The sequence below is a fragment of the Pipistrellus kuhlii genome, unplaced genomic scaffold (assembly GCF_014108245.1).
Source record: "Pipistrellus kuhlii isolate mPipKuh1 unplaced genomic scaffold, mPipKuh1.p scaffold_m20_p_8, whole genome shotgun sequence".
Classification (NCBI taxonomy): domain Eukaryota; kingdom Metazoa; phylum Chordata; class Mammalia; order Chiroptera; family Vespertilionidae; genus Pipistrellus; species Pipistrellus kuhlii.
Genome location: NW_023425584.1, coordinates 53237187 through 53252139, shown reverse-complemented (window position 1 = coordinate 53252139; position 14953 = coordinate 53237187). Strand labels below are relative to the sequence as shown.

General features: G+C 35.8%; 1 protein-coding gene across 1 annotated transcript in view; it reads left to right on the top strand.

Annotated features, from left to right (window-relative positions):
* Positions 1 to 14953, top strand: part of TLL1 (tolloid like 1) — a 153562-nt gene that overhangs the window by 128465 nt on the left and 10144 nt on the right. Inside the window, exons 17-18 of the mRNA XM_036424377.2 lie at positions 3058 to 3183; positions 6244 to 6371. Coding sequence (XP_036280270.1) covers positions 3058 to 3183; positions 6244 to 6371 — 254 coding nt within the window. The remainder of the gene's footprint in view (positions 1 to 3057; positions 3184 to 6243; positions 6372 to 14953) is intronic.

Genomic DNA, 14953 nt, shown 5'->3' with positions numbered 1-14953 from the left:
AGAGAAGAAATGGGGGGGAAAGTGAAAACGTAATTGTGTTTGCTAATAGCTTTTCTCCCCTGGGTTAATGACCTTTCATCCGTAAGAAATCCAGAATATACTTGTGGAATTAGGTATTTTATAATGCTGCTATTTCTCATCAGCATAGATACTCTGAAATTACATCCACTTTAATTAGAATAGTGTATTTACTTCTAATCGAACAAAGGTGTGTGTTTTAAATACCTCACCATGTTCACTACTTCATAGACAACTTAAAATATTAAGTACCTTTTTTATCTGAATGATGTAAAACATCTGGATAATTTTAAGTGTTCCAATGTTTACTGAAATTTTCTCTTTTCATATGGCCATTTGACTCAAGGGGGCAGTTTTATATGCTATTTTTCTGGGCATGATGACTCCTTTGCTGCTGTTAGTTATTGTTTTGATTAGTCCAGTTTTGAATTTAAGCTAAACTTTAGATTAATCCATACATATATTCTAGCATATATCCTTAATTTTATGTAACATTGATTATATTGGTTGACATTAGATGTTGGAACAAAGGCAGGACACACCAATCCATGGGAAAACTAAAACGTAATAGATACTTAGACAATAATGAATATATAAAAATCTTTTTCTTCTCCTTCTGCTCTTCCTCCTTTTCCTCATTCCTCTAAAAATTATTTTAAATTATTATTTTTCAATCACAACAGACATATGAATAATTAACTATTAAATACCACTATTCTAGTTTGATTGGTTTTACTTTAAACATTATTTCGCTTTAGTTATCATTACCACAGGTCAGATTATATTCTATCAACTATGAAGAAAAAAAAAATCCTCCTTAGAAATACAACCTAGTGACAAGATTTCCATCAGAATGAAGCTTCAATGTCAGAAATATTTGTTTTGTGTTAGAATTATTTTCATGATGAAATGACTATGGATTTAAAAACTTGGCAATAATAACTTGTGTTCACTCATTTTTTAATGATAACAGTTTTATATCTGATGTATGGCAATCCAAACAGATCTGGATAAAAGGATGATTCAGGCAATCCCTGCTACCATAGGGCTTGTCACTTAGCAACTACTCTGCTTACAGTTGTTAGATTTTCAACCAACTCTCAAGTCTGGTTGACCTATAGTACAACTAAAGTTCACTCTGTCAGATTTACTTTAAGTACAACAAGCTACTGTTACATAAACATTTTCATTGAAAATACGTGTCTATTGCAGAGTAAGAAATTCTGGCACCAGAAAATTTTATATTGGCTCTTTCCACTTAACAAACATGAAGTGTATTCTATATCCACTTATGAAAGAATGAAGCATCTTAAGACCCTCTGGAAGGGAACATAAAAACAATAAATTTAGAACATTTACTGCTTGGCTAGGTAAAACAGAAAATGTAGGTAGCTGCCACTATGGTGGCAGGAAGCGTGATTTACCATCCACCTGTTTTGTGTTAGTCATTAATAACTCAAACTATAATTTTCACTCTTGATGCAAATAAGGGAGCAGGGATTCCACATTATTATAAATTTCTCTAAAATTAATTTTACCAGGCTAATTTTCTATTAAATTCTAATTTCTACACACGTTGGTATTTGATGCTAGGTAATTTTCCTTATTCTACATGTTGTGTGTGTTTCTTTTCTTATTCTACATTTTGTGTGTGTTTCTTTAGTCTCTATAGTAAATATTAAAAGTAAGAAACTGTTTTAAAAAATAGGTAGAATATACATAAGTAATAGAGATATTGATTCTGACACATTCTTTAAAACTTTGGGACGGCCTGCTCCTATTTGGAATATTTTTATATTACCAATGCATGAATATATGCCAGAAGCTGTGTGGACTTTGCCATGCAATCAGTCTCCAAAAGAGGAAAAATAGATGTATATTTAAAAATCATCCTCAGATACTTTAATAAAAACATATTTCTTAAACCCATCTTCATAGAATGAATAGTGACTGGATAAAAGTGTAAATACAGTATTTACTATTTGTGACCTACCATGAGCTCACAAATTCCCTTTAGAAAACTAAGTTGACAGTGTAAATTATGAATTCAGCCTAAGTCCTGATACGACTTCATGTGTCCCCTTTGTTCTCTGTGGTATGGGAGTGATAACAGTTTGAGTGACATGTCATCATATATGTGTGTCGTGAGCAATCTGTCGACTTTGACAGACAAGCCAGCTGTGGACTAAGAGCTGAGGGACATGATGTGGTGCTGACGGTGTCTCTCCCTGGATTGCCTTCCTGCCACTCTAGTCTGGCTTTTGTTCCTGTAGTGCATTTGCTGGCTATTTCTCAAAGCTCATATTTCCCATTCTAACCTTTGCTTCTAGCATAATAAAAGCCCTTTTAAGGAATTACTTATTAATAAACTGGGTTGCTGGAGTCGATTTTTAAAATAGATACAAATTAGCTTTCTTCTTTAGGATGGTCTGTTGATGCCTTTTTCTGTCTTAGAATATTATGAAATGTCCAGATTCATCAATATTTAGCCTAACTGTAATGTTAATGAAAAAAATCAACTATAGTTGTTACACTAACTAATTTTTAAGTGATTATACACAAATTTTGAAGCCTTGTTTAGCCTCTATCTAAACACTTGGGTTAATATATTGAAGAATTTCTCTCTACGTTAATGCCATGTCTTGCATTTATTCAAACTACTCACAGTTTTACATTTATTTTTAAATACTGACAATAAATGTTCAGGATTGGTTGTAAAAAGATCTGCTCTTTCTCTATTTCCTACTCAAAGCTTCTACTCCAGGAGTGAAAGAGGACTGCAAGTTCTCATCCTGGCACAAATGGTCTTGGACACTCAATTCATGGTACAAGGCGCCACGCTAAACAAGGACTGGGTAGAACTAAGACACTATCAGTTTGTTTCTGTATTTTCTGTCTTTTTTTTTTTCTCTTTTGGGAACAGGGTAAGCTGTGGTTTAGTTTATCCTTTTCCAGTGTTAACGGAAACAAAATGATTCTTCTTTGATATTCTTTGTTTTTAAAGCTACTCACTAAACTGTGGGGTTATCTCTTTGCTAGACAAGGATGAATGCTCCAAGGATAATGGTGGGTGTCAACATGAATGTGTCAACACAATGGGAAGCTATGTGTGTCAGTGCAGGAATGGATTTGTGTTGCATGAAAATAAACACGACTGCAAGGAAGGTATGAAGAGACTGTTATTTTTTTTTTTAAATCTTTATTGTTGGAAGTATTATATGTCCCCTTTTCTTCCCCTACTAATCCCCCTCTAGCCTGCCTCTGCCCCCTGCCCCAGGCTTTCACCACCCTGTTATCTATGTCCATGGGCTATGCATATATGTAACATGGTCTTTGGATGATTAACTCCCACACACCCATCCTCCCCTGCCTTCCCTCCGAGATTCCACACTCTATTCTATGCTTCCATATTTCTGGATTTCAGGAATATTCTTTTCTTGACAGCAGCTAGAATTTCAGGCCGTTTGGGTAAAACACTGCTTCCAGGTAGAGTTCTTTTGTATCAATTAGTGATATCACTTTTGAGTGTTCAAATGTCAAATATATACACATAAACATATATACATATACACATATACACATACACACACACACACACACACACACACACACACACACACACATATATATATATATATATATATATATATATATACACATACACACACATACATAAATACATATACACATATACATAGAGTGGTCCAAGATCCAAGGCAAACTATTGGAAACCTCATGTTACCTAAAGAGCCTGCACTTCACACATGGGTAGAATTAGAATGACTTTGTATAACAGACATAGTTGCTGCTGTAATGCCAACTGGCAGCCAGAAAAGTATCACTTTATCCCCAGGTTTTCATTGGACAGACCTTTTGACAGTCTTCATATTTTAGCTGAATTTCTGCTAAAGGCTTTACATTGATTTAGTTTCCCTCCCCAAAATATCTCAAAATGTGCTATATGAGTGATGCCACTTTAAATACCAGGAGAGTTAAACTCAGATGCATACCAGAGAAAAAGCATTGCAAATGGAGATACTGTGCTATTTAAAGTTTTAGTCTTGGTTTTAGCAAAAGGAAGGAAGAAAGGGAGGGAGAGAGGGAAGGAGGGAGGGAGGGAGGGAGGGAGGGAGGGAGGGAGGGAGGGAGGGAGGAAAACATACTAGTAGCACAACAGTAGCCTACCATCTTTGGGCCCCAGACCTTACAATATTTCAATATTTTATAAAAACAGTGATACCCAATATGAGCTAGATGGGCACAATACATATTTATTCAGTTTTTTACTTATTCTGAATAAATACTTTGTGTGCCCATCTAGCTCATATTGGCTATCATTGTTGCTGAGGGTCTGCTCCTGAATTTTCTACTTAACTTGAATTTATGCCAATTTTGAAAGAATTACTAAAGCAGATTTTATATCTTGTGTCATTAGCACATGTGGATTGGTAGCTGCCTGCCTAGAACCACAGTTAGATAGCAACTGTTTGTACGCACATTCAAATAGTACCCTGAAATGACCCTTATTCCATTCAGTTCTATTCTAAAATGGTCATGGTCAAGGGTTTATCTCCCTCCCCCCATGTTTTCATTGAGCTACTGACATGACCCAGAATCATAGGCAAGCAGGTTTTTCTTGCTATATTCATGCATGAAAGTGAAAAGAGACTGTTCACTTTCATGCATGAATATAGATCCTTAGAGATTTTGATATTTGTAACTTGGTAAAGTATTCTATGAAATTGACAGGAACAGGTCCAGTCAATTGTCTTCTCAGATATGGAAGACAGTTCAGAGGGGTGGAAAAAGAGAGATAGCTTTTATAGAGGATACATGTAGCCCAGGGCTCACAGGTAGCAAATAAAGGTTCATTACAGTAAATATTTTCAAGAAAGGATTTTATAGGCTACTTCCTTATAGATAGAACTATATCCAGGTACCCCAACAGAGTTCATTTTTGCAGCCAGGGAAGGGGTCATATTTTCTTTGACCTCTGCTGTAGGGTCGGCACTGTCACAGTTCATCAGAAAGCCTCTTGGCTTTGTCTCATGAGCTCTGGAGATTCACATTGCTTCTGGCAAGGCAAAGACAAGGGAGCATGTAAGTTAGAAAACTCTAGTCAAGACAGGATCCAGACTTTAAGGCTATTTTCTTGCTACACCCATGTAGATCCTATATTGTTGGAAAGGAATTGAATTTCCCCTCCTTTTTATATTCCTCACAAATCCAAACCTCCCTGTGGACATTGACAGAGATAAGGTCTAGGTCTCATAGTAAGGACTGTGTCAACAGCATATTCCTGAGGACATATTGTGCAGCGGAACAGGTGTTTTTTCCATTTAGTAAAGAATTTCCCCAAAGAGGCTTCTTGGAAAATTTCAGAGAATTTATTGTATTTTAGAATAGGATACATAATCCATAGCAAATAATCCAAGTTTCAGTCAGGATGCATAAGGTGCTGCTTCGTAAATCACACAGAATGAACAGAGCCTGAGGATAGTAAGTGGTTTTGAAGTTTAATATAAACAAATGGTCCTCTTTAAGATGAAGTTATTTTAATTATGAAAAGCCTAAAAGAAAGTTTGTGTTAGTTGGATATTCTGGGAAATTAGTTTAGAAGCTTAGCACAATGGCTAGTACCTAGTCCCTTATTTTTCTCCCTTATTGCTTCATTATACTTTGCTGACAATTGGGTTAATTTACTTTAGCAGCTGAGATTTTAGTGTTAGTATTCAAGTGTATATTTCAACTAAAGGAGAGAGAAAATATAAATACATAATTCATAAAGTGGCTTGATTATCTTAATTAGCTATAAATAATCTTGATTATAGAAAAAATTAATTGAAATGTCAAAATCCATTGATTTTTGTTTGTGGCATTGCATTAAATATTTCGCACATACCAGTGTTGATAGCCTTAATTGTCAATATATGCTGCTCTGTTAAAGTCTGAACTTACAGACCCAGCCATTTTAAATAGCTTATTTCCTTTCAGGCATTTATAAAATTCATTGTAAACACTTAATTTCATGAAAGCAAGAAAACAAACATTGCCTGATTATGCTCAGCAACATGTGTGCCAAAGCAGATGAATATGATCACAGGAACTGGAGTGATGATTAGTTAGTATTCAAACAAATCTTTCAGGATAGTGGGTAAATAAGCTGCTTTATTGTTGGTCCAATACTAGGCTAGATTTCCACACTGATTGATCTTATTGTTACAGCTGAATGTGAACAGAAGATCCACAGTCCAAGTGGCCTCATCACCAGTCCCAACTGGCCAGACAAGTACCCAAGCAGGAAGGAATGCACATGGGAAATCAGTGCCACTCCAGGCCATCGAGTCAAATTAGTAAGTGAGCACGTTATCCTTTTTTTAAGCCGATGGCCCGTGTCTTCCATGGCTAGCACACTGAAGTAAAATAAGTTTGTTTGATTGAATTGAGTAAGTAAGACAGATGGAAAAGATTGTCTTCCTTTTGCTTTCCCACTAACACGAAACAAATCCCTGATTTTCTAAATCAAGGTGTTAGTACTGGTACTCATGAACTTCTCATATAGTGATTTTATCCTGGATGCTTTAGAAGGTATTACCAAAGTTACTGCAAAGAATTCAGCTCTATTTCCTAATGTATTATTGAAAGTGACCTTTTCAAATGGAGAAAATAAAAAAAAATTAGCAAGACAGTAGTAAGTATTCACTTAAACACAGCATAGCAACTTCTACTGGCTATGTCCATTCTATATGCCTTATTTACAGAGCATATGTATTTTTTATAATAAAAGTAATTCTGTTTTGTGGTTTGTGAAATATTATTTTTTGCTTTATAAAGTTGCCTCTTTAGACATATACTGATATCTTAGACTTCTCACAAATTGAAATATGAATGTAATGTTTGTCCTTTCTTCTGTGGTCTTTCAGCCTCAGATTCTGTCCTGGTCAAAATATATAATATATTAAATTTCATTACAGGCTATAGAATACTTAGAGAGTATACTTTTAAGAAATAAAATCATAGGAATATAGAAATTTTAAAAATTTTCTACAATATGCTGTTGTCAAAAGCATGAGGGAATACTAGCTATTGTAGCAAGGCTCAAAATAATCTAGCAGTTGCCATAATAAAAGACAAGAAATTGTGTAGAGAATAAGGCTATCAGTCCATGACAGCTTACTGGACCAGTCCAGCCATAATGTTAATTTTAAAATTGAACTATTTCCTTTAGTGATTTTTTTTTTTTTTTTTTTTTGTCAATAAAGAGGCTGTAGTTCTCTGCAATAAACAACAAAATTAGAGACAGTTGCCAATACATTCATATTCCTATTATGGAACTCCTTTTAATCAACATATAATATTTGAAAAATATTAGTAAGTGACTTTCCAAACAAAGACATTAATTCATTTCAACCAGTCTTTGGAAGGACGCTAGATGCTAAGATGACAGCACTGTAGGAACCTAATTGCTTTCCAGTCCTGTCCAAGGTCCTGATTAAGAGGATCACTCTCTCAAGCTATGGGCTAAAATATGGAAGCTGCATTCCTTTCAACAGGGCAGTTAGCTAAAGGAGTTAAGAACATAGATTTTCCTGAAGACTTTTTTTTTCTGTGTGAGATTCAGATTTTGTCTGGTTTCAAAGTCCTCACTGAAGAATTTCCTTTTATGTTTGGTGTGCAGTATATCTGTGTAGTGTCACTATTTAAAGTCATTTTCATTGGGTATAGAATTTTAGGATGACAATTTTGTTTTACTGTCTGCACTTTAAATAATAGATCCATTATTTTCTGACTTCCATGGTTTCTAATAAGTCTGTTGTAAATATTAATTATTAATTTTATTCCCATGAAAGCAATTATTCCTTTTCCTGTGGCTGCATTCAACATTTTCTTTTTATCAGCAGTTTGAATTCAGTGTATCTAGGTGTGTGTGTGTGTGTGTGTGTGTGTGTGTGTGTGTGTGTATAGTAATTTATCCTCAGAATTCTGTGAATTTCTTGCATCTGTATTGTGGTTTCTGTCATAATTTTTTAAAAATTTTCAACCATTATTTATACACAAAATTCTTCTGCACTGTTGTCGCTCTTGACCTTTTTGGACATTAGTTACACATAAATTAGGTTGTTTCATTTTACCCCATAACTCTTGGATGTTCTGTTAGTTTTTTGTCATTCTTTCTTAGTCTAAGTTTCAGTAATTTCTATGAACCTATCTTTAAGTTCTGGGATTGTTTCTTTGGCTATCTTGAGTTTACTGATAAGCTTTTAAAAGGCATTCTTTATCTTTCTTATTATGTTTTCTATCTCTAGCATTTCCATTTGACCCATTATTATACTTCTCACGTGTATCAGTCTGCTCAGGATGCCATGACTAAATAACAGAGTGTTTAAAACAGCAAAAATTTATTTTCTCATAGTTTAGAAACTAGAAGTTCAAGATCAGGTGCTATCAGTGTTGGCATTTAGAAGGCCTCTTTTACTGGCTTGTAGATGGTGTTTCATTGCTCTATCCTCACATGGCCCTTCCTCTGTGTGTGCATGGAGAGAGAGTGAGCTCTGGTGCCTCTTCATCTTCTTATAAGGTCACTAATGGGATTACAGTCTCACTCTTATGACCTCATTTAACCTTAATTACCTTCCTAATGGACCTCCCTCCAAGTGCAGTTACATTGGTGTTTAGAGCTTTGACATATGCATTGAGGGGAGGACAATTCATTCCAAAAAAAAAATCTCTCTGCTGAAATTTCTGATCTATTTTTACATGTTGTCTGCATTTTCATTAGAATCTTGAACAAATTAATCATAGTAACTTTAAATTCTGTTGGATACTTTAAACAAAGGGGTCATGTTTGAGTCTGTTCTGTTATTTTATGTCTTAACACTGATATTTTCTTCTTGCCTTTCTGTGTGTCATGTAATTTTTTATTAAACGCCAGACAGTATGTATATAATAGTAGAGACTTTATGTCTGGAAGTAGACACATCTCTTCTGTTAGGCTATTAATGTGTGTGCATGTTTGGGAAGGGGTGTTGTTGAGTACATCTAGTCAGTAATTAAGCTGAGTTTGGTTCTTCTTGTTCCTATGATTATCTTCAATGTAACATTGGCTTTAAATTCATTTTTTTTAGATGGGAAGCTGAGATTTAAGAGGTATTTTATCAATGTTTGTGTTTCATCTTTAGCTTCCCCATTTATATTCACTATGAACTGTGTCTCTCTCCACACTTTTTTCCTTTTTCAGTGGTAGACTGAACTTGTTCATTACTTGGTGCTTGCTAGTCTGGTAGTGAGGGCTGGGGGTTCTTTATTGTCTTAGCACAGCCTCTTCTTTAGACAGGCTCTGTGTTGTTAGGTCTGAGGGATTTCCCTTCTCAGTGGTCCTATTTTTTGTCTCCGTGGAAACCAAACTCCACCTTATGGCTCTAGTTGGTTTTCCATAGGAGAGTTTCTTTGCCTTCTCACGGTTCTAGTAGACTTCTAATATTATTGAGATAGGAACCTGTGCCCAGAACTTCCCCAGGAGCAGAAGTGTTTTGTTGTTTTAACACCTTTCCTTTGGCTACACTAGATCTATACCTTTGCCCTGGTGGTGATAGGGTTTTCTGCTCCACTCCCTGAGGCTTAGGGCTTTGTTTCTCAGAAAGAGTTGCAACAGGGCTTCATGCTCACAGCAGTGACCTATTTCCTTTTCCAAGCCTGTAACGCCAAGGAATGCACTCGGCCATCTCCTGCTCTGCCTACAGTCTTTCTCATGAACAAGAGACTGAGGTCATGGAGAAGAGTCTCTCAGTGGTTGCAAACTCCCCATGTCTACAGCTCCCAGGAGTTTTATATTCTTACCCTTGTTCACACCTGATCTTTACCATACCATTAAAAATTGTAGCTGAATGCTTCTTACTTAGTTATATGGCACCCAGAATTTCTTCCTTCTGTAGTCTGTCACTGTGAGCAGATGTTTATGTCTCATCTCTCCTTGGATAGGCCTGAGATTCAGTGGATTTGATACTACTTGGTTGACTGGTGACTTCAGTTCTTGGGTATGTTCAACAAAATTGTGATTTTTTTAGTTTACATAGTTTTTTTCTATTAGAGTAAATGCAGCTATTTCCAGCTTTCTAGATTCATGGGGGAAAAGAATTTCTGATGTACCTCAATTTGGCAATACTTTATTCATTCTCAAGTGTATGCTTTCCAGCTTATAGAACATCTCTTTCAACTCTAAGTCTGTTCTGTCATACCTCACAGGCTTTAGTTTTCATGCAAATGTTTTCTTGAGGATCAGGATGTAAAGCATGTCTGTTCAACAATGGTCATACTTACTATTATCCTAAGAAGGTAATTTTCAGAAATTTTCAGAAAGAAAAGAAGAGCTTTACTGCAAATATGGATCTTTGTTTTAACTGTTTGACTTTGTGATCTTAGTAGTAGTTATGGTCTAAACCAGGTTTTCTCAAATATTGGCATGCATCAGAATTATCTAGAGGACTTGTTAAAACACTTTTGCCATCTCAAGTTTCTGAATAATAACATATTGACTCCACCTTTCTTCCCCCCCCCCAATTATTCTCCCAATTAAAACATGATTTCCATTATCACTCTCAGAATCAGGATCAGTAAATAGGAAAGTAGTCCCAGGCAGGTGAGGTGACTTGGCAAAGATTATAAAACTAGTAGGCCTATCAACACCTTTGAGCCGATGCATTCTGTTTCTTCACTTAATATATTTTTAATTATAGCATCCTGCATCAGAGAAGAAAGAAATCCATAATTGCTATGTATGTGCACATATGTCGTAATTTAAATAGAAAGCAATCATGTTAGTAAAACAAACTTATGGAGTCATAAGGCTTTTTCTGAGAGGGAGGCAGGCGGTCAGAGAGGAGAAATGATGTTATTCTGTTGGTTTTGAAGATGGAGGCAGTGGACATGAGCCAAGGAGTAAGGGCAGCCTTTGGAAGTTGGAAAAATTCAAGGAAACAGGTTCTCACTAGGACCTCTAGAAGTACTATATGCTGTCCACTCATTTTTGTAGACTATTGACTGCCACAGCCCTAGGACAGTAAATTTGTGTTGTTTTAAGCCACTAAGTTTGTGGCTCTTTGCTATAGCAACAGTAGGAAATTACTGCATTTTCCTTGTTTTTAGTGTGTGTGCAGGCATGTGTTTAATCATGAGATACTTACTCTGTGGTAATAGCTACAAAGTAAAAGGAGCCTTGGTTGAAAGGGATAAAAATCTGAATGAATAAGAACAAGGATCTATTATTTCTGCCTTCGTCCTGTTTTAGGTTTATGAGACTAAACTGCTCATCAAATTTTGGGGGACCTTTTTCATTATGTTGAATTACTCTTCATTAAAAACAGCCCTGGCCAGTTTGCTCAGTGGATAGAGAGGTAGCTCATGGAGTGAAGAGTCTCAGGTTTGATTCCAGTCAAGGATACAGTACCTAGGTTGCAGGCCTGATCCCCAGACCTGGTCCAGGCATGAGTGGCAGGCAACCAATCGATGTCTCTCTCTCATATTGATATTTCTCTCTGTCTCTCCCCCTCCCTGCCATTCTCTCTAAAAATCAATGGGGGGGAAATATCCTCAGGTGAGGATTAACAAAAACAAAACAAATAAAACTGAAACAAAATTCCAGGCAAGGGAGCATACAGTAATTAGTTTTATTTGAAGTTTCATAGCCTAGAGTTCTGCTAAGTTCCATAGTTGTTATTTATAGCTTCATACATGGGATATTTTTAGAAAACAAAACACCCTCAAATGTCATATAGTTCTCTACCATAAATCCATAAAGAGTGTATTTAATCAAAGTTAAAGAGGGCTCATAGGAAGAAAAAAAAAAAGAGCTTTTATATTAGAGACTGGGATTTGTATTCCACTATACCATTTTTTCCAGTGGCCTCTAATTCCTCCAATATCTTGTGGGAAACCAAATGACAGTTCTTCCCCAAAACAGGAAAAGGCAAAAGATGGCTTGGGACTAGGGAGCTCTGAATCCTATTTCACAGCTGCTCACATTGCATCAGTCTCTTTAATTTTCTTAAATGGTCACCCTGGCTAAATTTTATATCCGCATCCAACACTATCATTTTATTATCTTGTCCTTTGTGGATATATGTAGTGACACTGAATGGCCTTATCCTTTAGCCAGTGCCTGTATTTTCAATAAAAGCACCTCCACAGATGTTCATATGAGGGGCCTGCATATGCAAGCCTGGCTGGAGGCCAGCTAGGTAGATGAGGCTTTCTTGTGTGTTCCAGAAACACACAGTTATTCTTTCTACAGCCTAAAATGAGAGTTCAATTTTTATTCCTTTGAATGGGACTCCTTGATCTCCTAGTTTATCTTATGGGAAATACATTAAGATTTCTGACTAGAGCTCACAGTTATTCACTCTTTCTAAAACCTAGATTAGGAAACTTAAAATCATAGAACTATGATCATGGAATGAGTAAGGTTTAAATTTGAATACCAAAATGTCTGTAAAGTAGTAGTGTAAGTGCTTAATAAAAATATTTTAAAATCCCACAAAAGAGGGTAGTGTTGCAGCAAAGTTCAGAATTCCTGACAGCTCCATACCTTGGCTTTGCTAGCTGCTCCGTCTTCTGTGAAGGCGAGGAGCTGTGGGGTATCTCAGTGTCTCCGTGGGGCATTGTATCGATAGTAACATTGGTTCCTGGCGGCTGCATTACTTAGAAAGAGAGATTCGTGGCTCAGACTGTGTCATAGCGTAAAGTAATACATCGTGCGTCTCACTTTATCTTTGGAAACCGGAGTATTTTTAAAGATTTCTGATTTCCCATGGTCTCCCATAATACTTCTCTATGGAGTAGAAGTATTTTGTATTGAGGCAAAGTCACTATGCATGGAGGTCCCTCTGTGTGGATGCCTCGATGATATTTAGGGCCAGATTAATGAGATCTCAGTATGTGAGTTAGTCATGCTTTGCTTGTGTGTGGTAGAGCGTTTAGGTTAGTCTGACTGCTGGGAAAGGACCACCCAATCTTTGCAGTGGACCTAACAAGCTGCCACCAATTCCAAGAGGAAAATTCATTCATATCTTAATGAATGAGAGTTCTCTGCATTGCTTGAAAATATGTCCGCGACAGAATCTTTGCCTAATTTGATTCTTATAGTGTCAGTCTGATTCCATTAGTAATTTGATAAAAAGCCAGAGCCAGTTGGCTCCGGACCAGGTGTCAGTATGCCCCCCAGCCCACCAGCTCAATGCCACTTTGTGTAATGTTGCTCCGCTCTGTAAAACAGATGTTATGATTTACTCCAGACATCCTGCATTTCATTAAGGAGTGAAGTAGTCAGTTATCTCATTCACTTAGTTTTCAATGGACCAATCAGTGGACTGAACATGTGTGGTCTGTAAAATCTGATCCCAGGTTTAGCTTTTGCTTAGAGTATATGCTTTAGAATGCCATTACCCCATCACTCTCACAGTTTTCTCTTCTACACGGTATGTTTCTCTGTTCTTTATATTTATAGGTGGATTATTCTGAATCACATTCCGAAGGGACAACTACTTGTCATTGTTTTCAGATAACAGTATTTTTCTTCTTGAAATACTGTTGATCTTATAATTCAGAAGCTTCATATAATATGTAATAAATTTATCTAGTACAGTTAAGCCAACTTTCTTTGTTTTTTTTGTTTTGTTTTGTTTTGTTTTGTTTGTTTGTTTTTAAGGTTACAAACTGAAATTAAGACTGTAGATGCGTGCACAAGGATGAGAGAGGCTGAGTGAGATCTCCTCAGAGACAGAAAAGCAGCCGCTTTGGTCTGCTACTCCCAGAGCATTTCTACTCAGGGATTTGGCCATAAACATGGGATAGGTGTGTAGGCAAATGAATGGCAGAGTTACCCAGACATTCAGCCAACTATCCATTTAGGTTTATCGATGTCTAATGTCTACTCTATGCCAATAGATAATAGATAATAATCAATGACAAACTCCTTAGGTGGCTGTCTACTTTGAATATTGTGTTTCAGGATAAACTGTTCTCTATATTTTTCCGCACCACTTTTTTTATTTCCAGTGAAATTATTTTTTAATATGTTTTTTTTTTTAATTTCAGAAAGGAAGAGAGAGAGAGAGAGAGAGAGAGAGAGAGAGAAACATCAATGATGATCATTGATTGGCTGCCTCCAGCACGTCTCCTACTGAGGATTGAGCCTGCAACCCTCATTCTCTAATGCATTTTAATTTACTCTTTTTAGAAATTAGAATTCAATGGAATGAGACATGAAAGATCACCCTTCTTTCTTTTCTTTTCTAAGTACCTTTCATTCCTTTCTCCTGCACCCTAATTAATATAAATTGTTTCTTTCATTTTTTTCTCTTACACCCCCAAAGTCAGAAGTGATAGTAGACAGTGGTGTGGTATAGAACTGTGGCCAGCACTGAGGGAGAACTCTACTTAGTCACTTTTTCTTTGAAAATTATAAAATGTATTAAACTGAGCATTATAATTACTTCACAAAATTGCATTAAAGAAAACATGGAGATATATATATATATAAAGTTTATGTGCAAATATTTTATGCAGCAAAATTAATTTTCAAGTATATTTTATATTTCCTCAGTGTTTTTTGTTGTTGTTGTTGTTGTTTTTTTTTTAGCTTTGCTCTATAGATTTAAATAGTAGTGATAGCTTTTTTTTTTTTTTTTTTTTTTTTTTTTTTTTTTTTTTTTTTTTTGAATGTGTGATGTTTTTGGGGGAAAGAAAAAAGCCTTATTTGGTAATTGTGAATAACCTGGAATACCTAGAATCATTAATTTCAATGTTATTTTCAGTCTATCTCAATTAAATTTTTCTTTGCGACAGTTAATGTATTATATACATATTTAATGGATTTTTTATTTTAAGAATGTGCAAAGACATGCACATAAAAATTACCACACAGGTAAACTAGAATGATTTT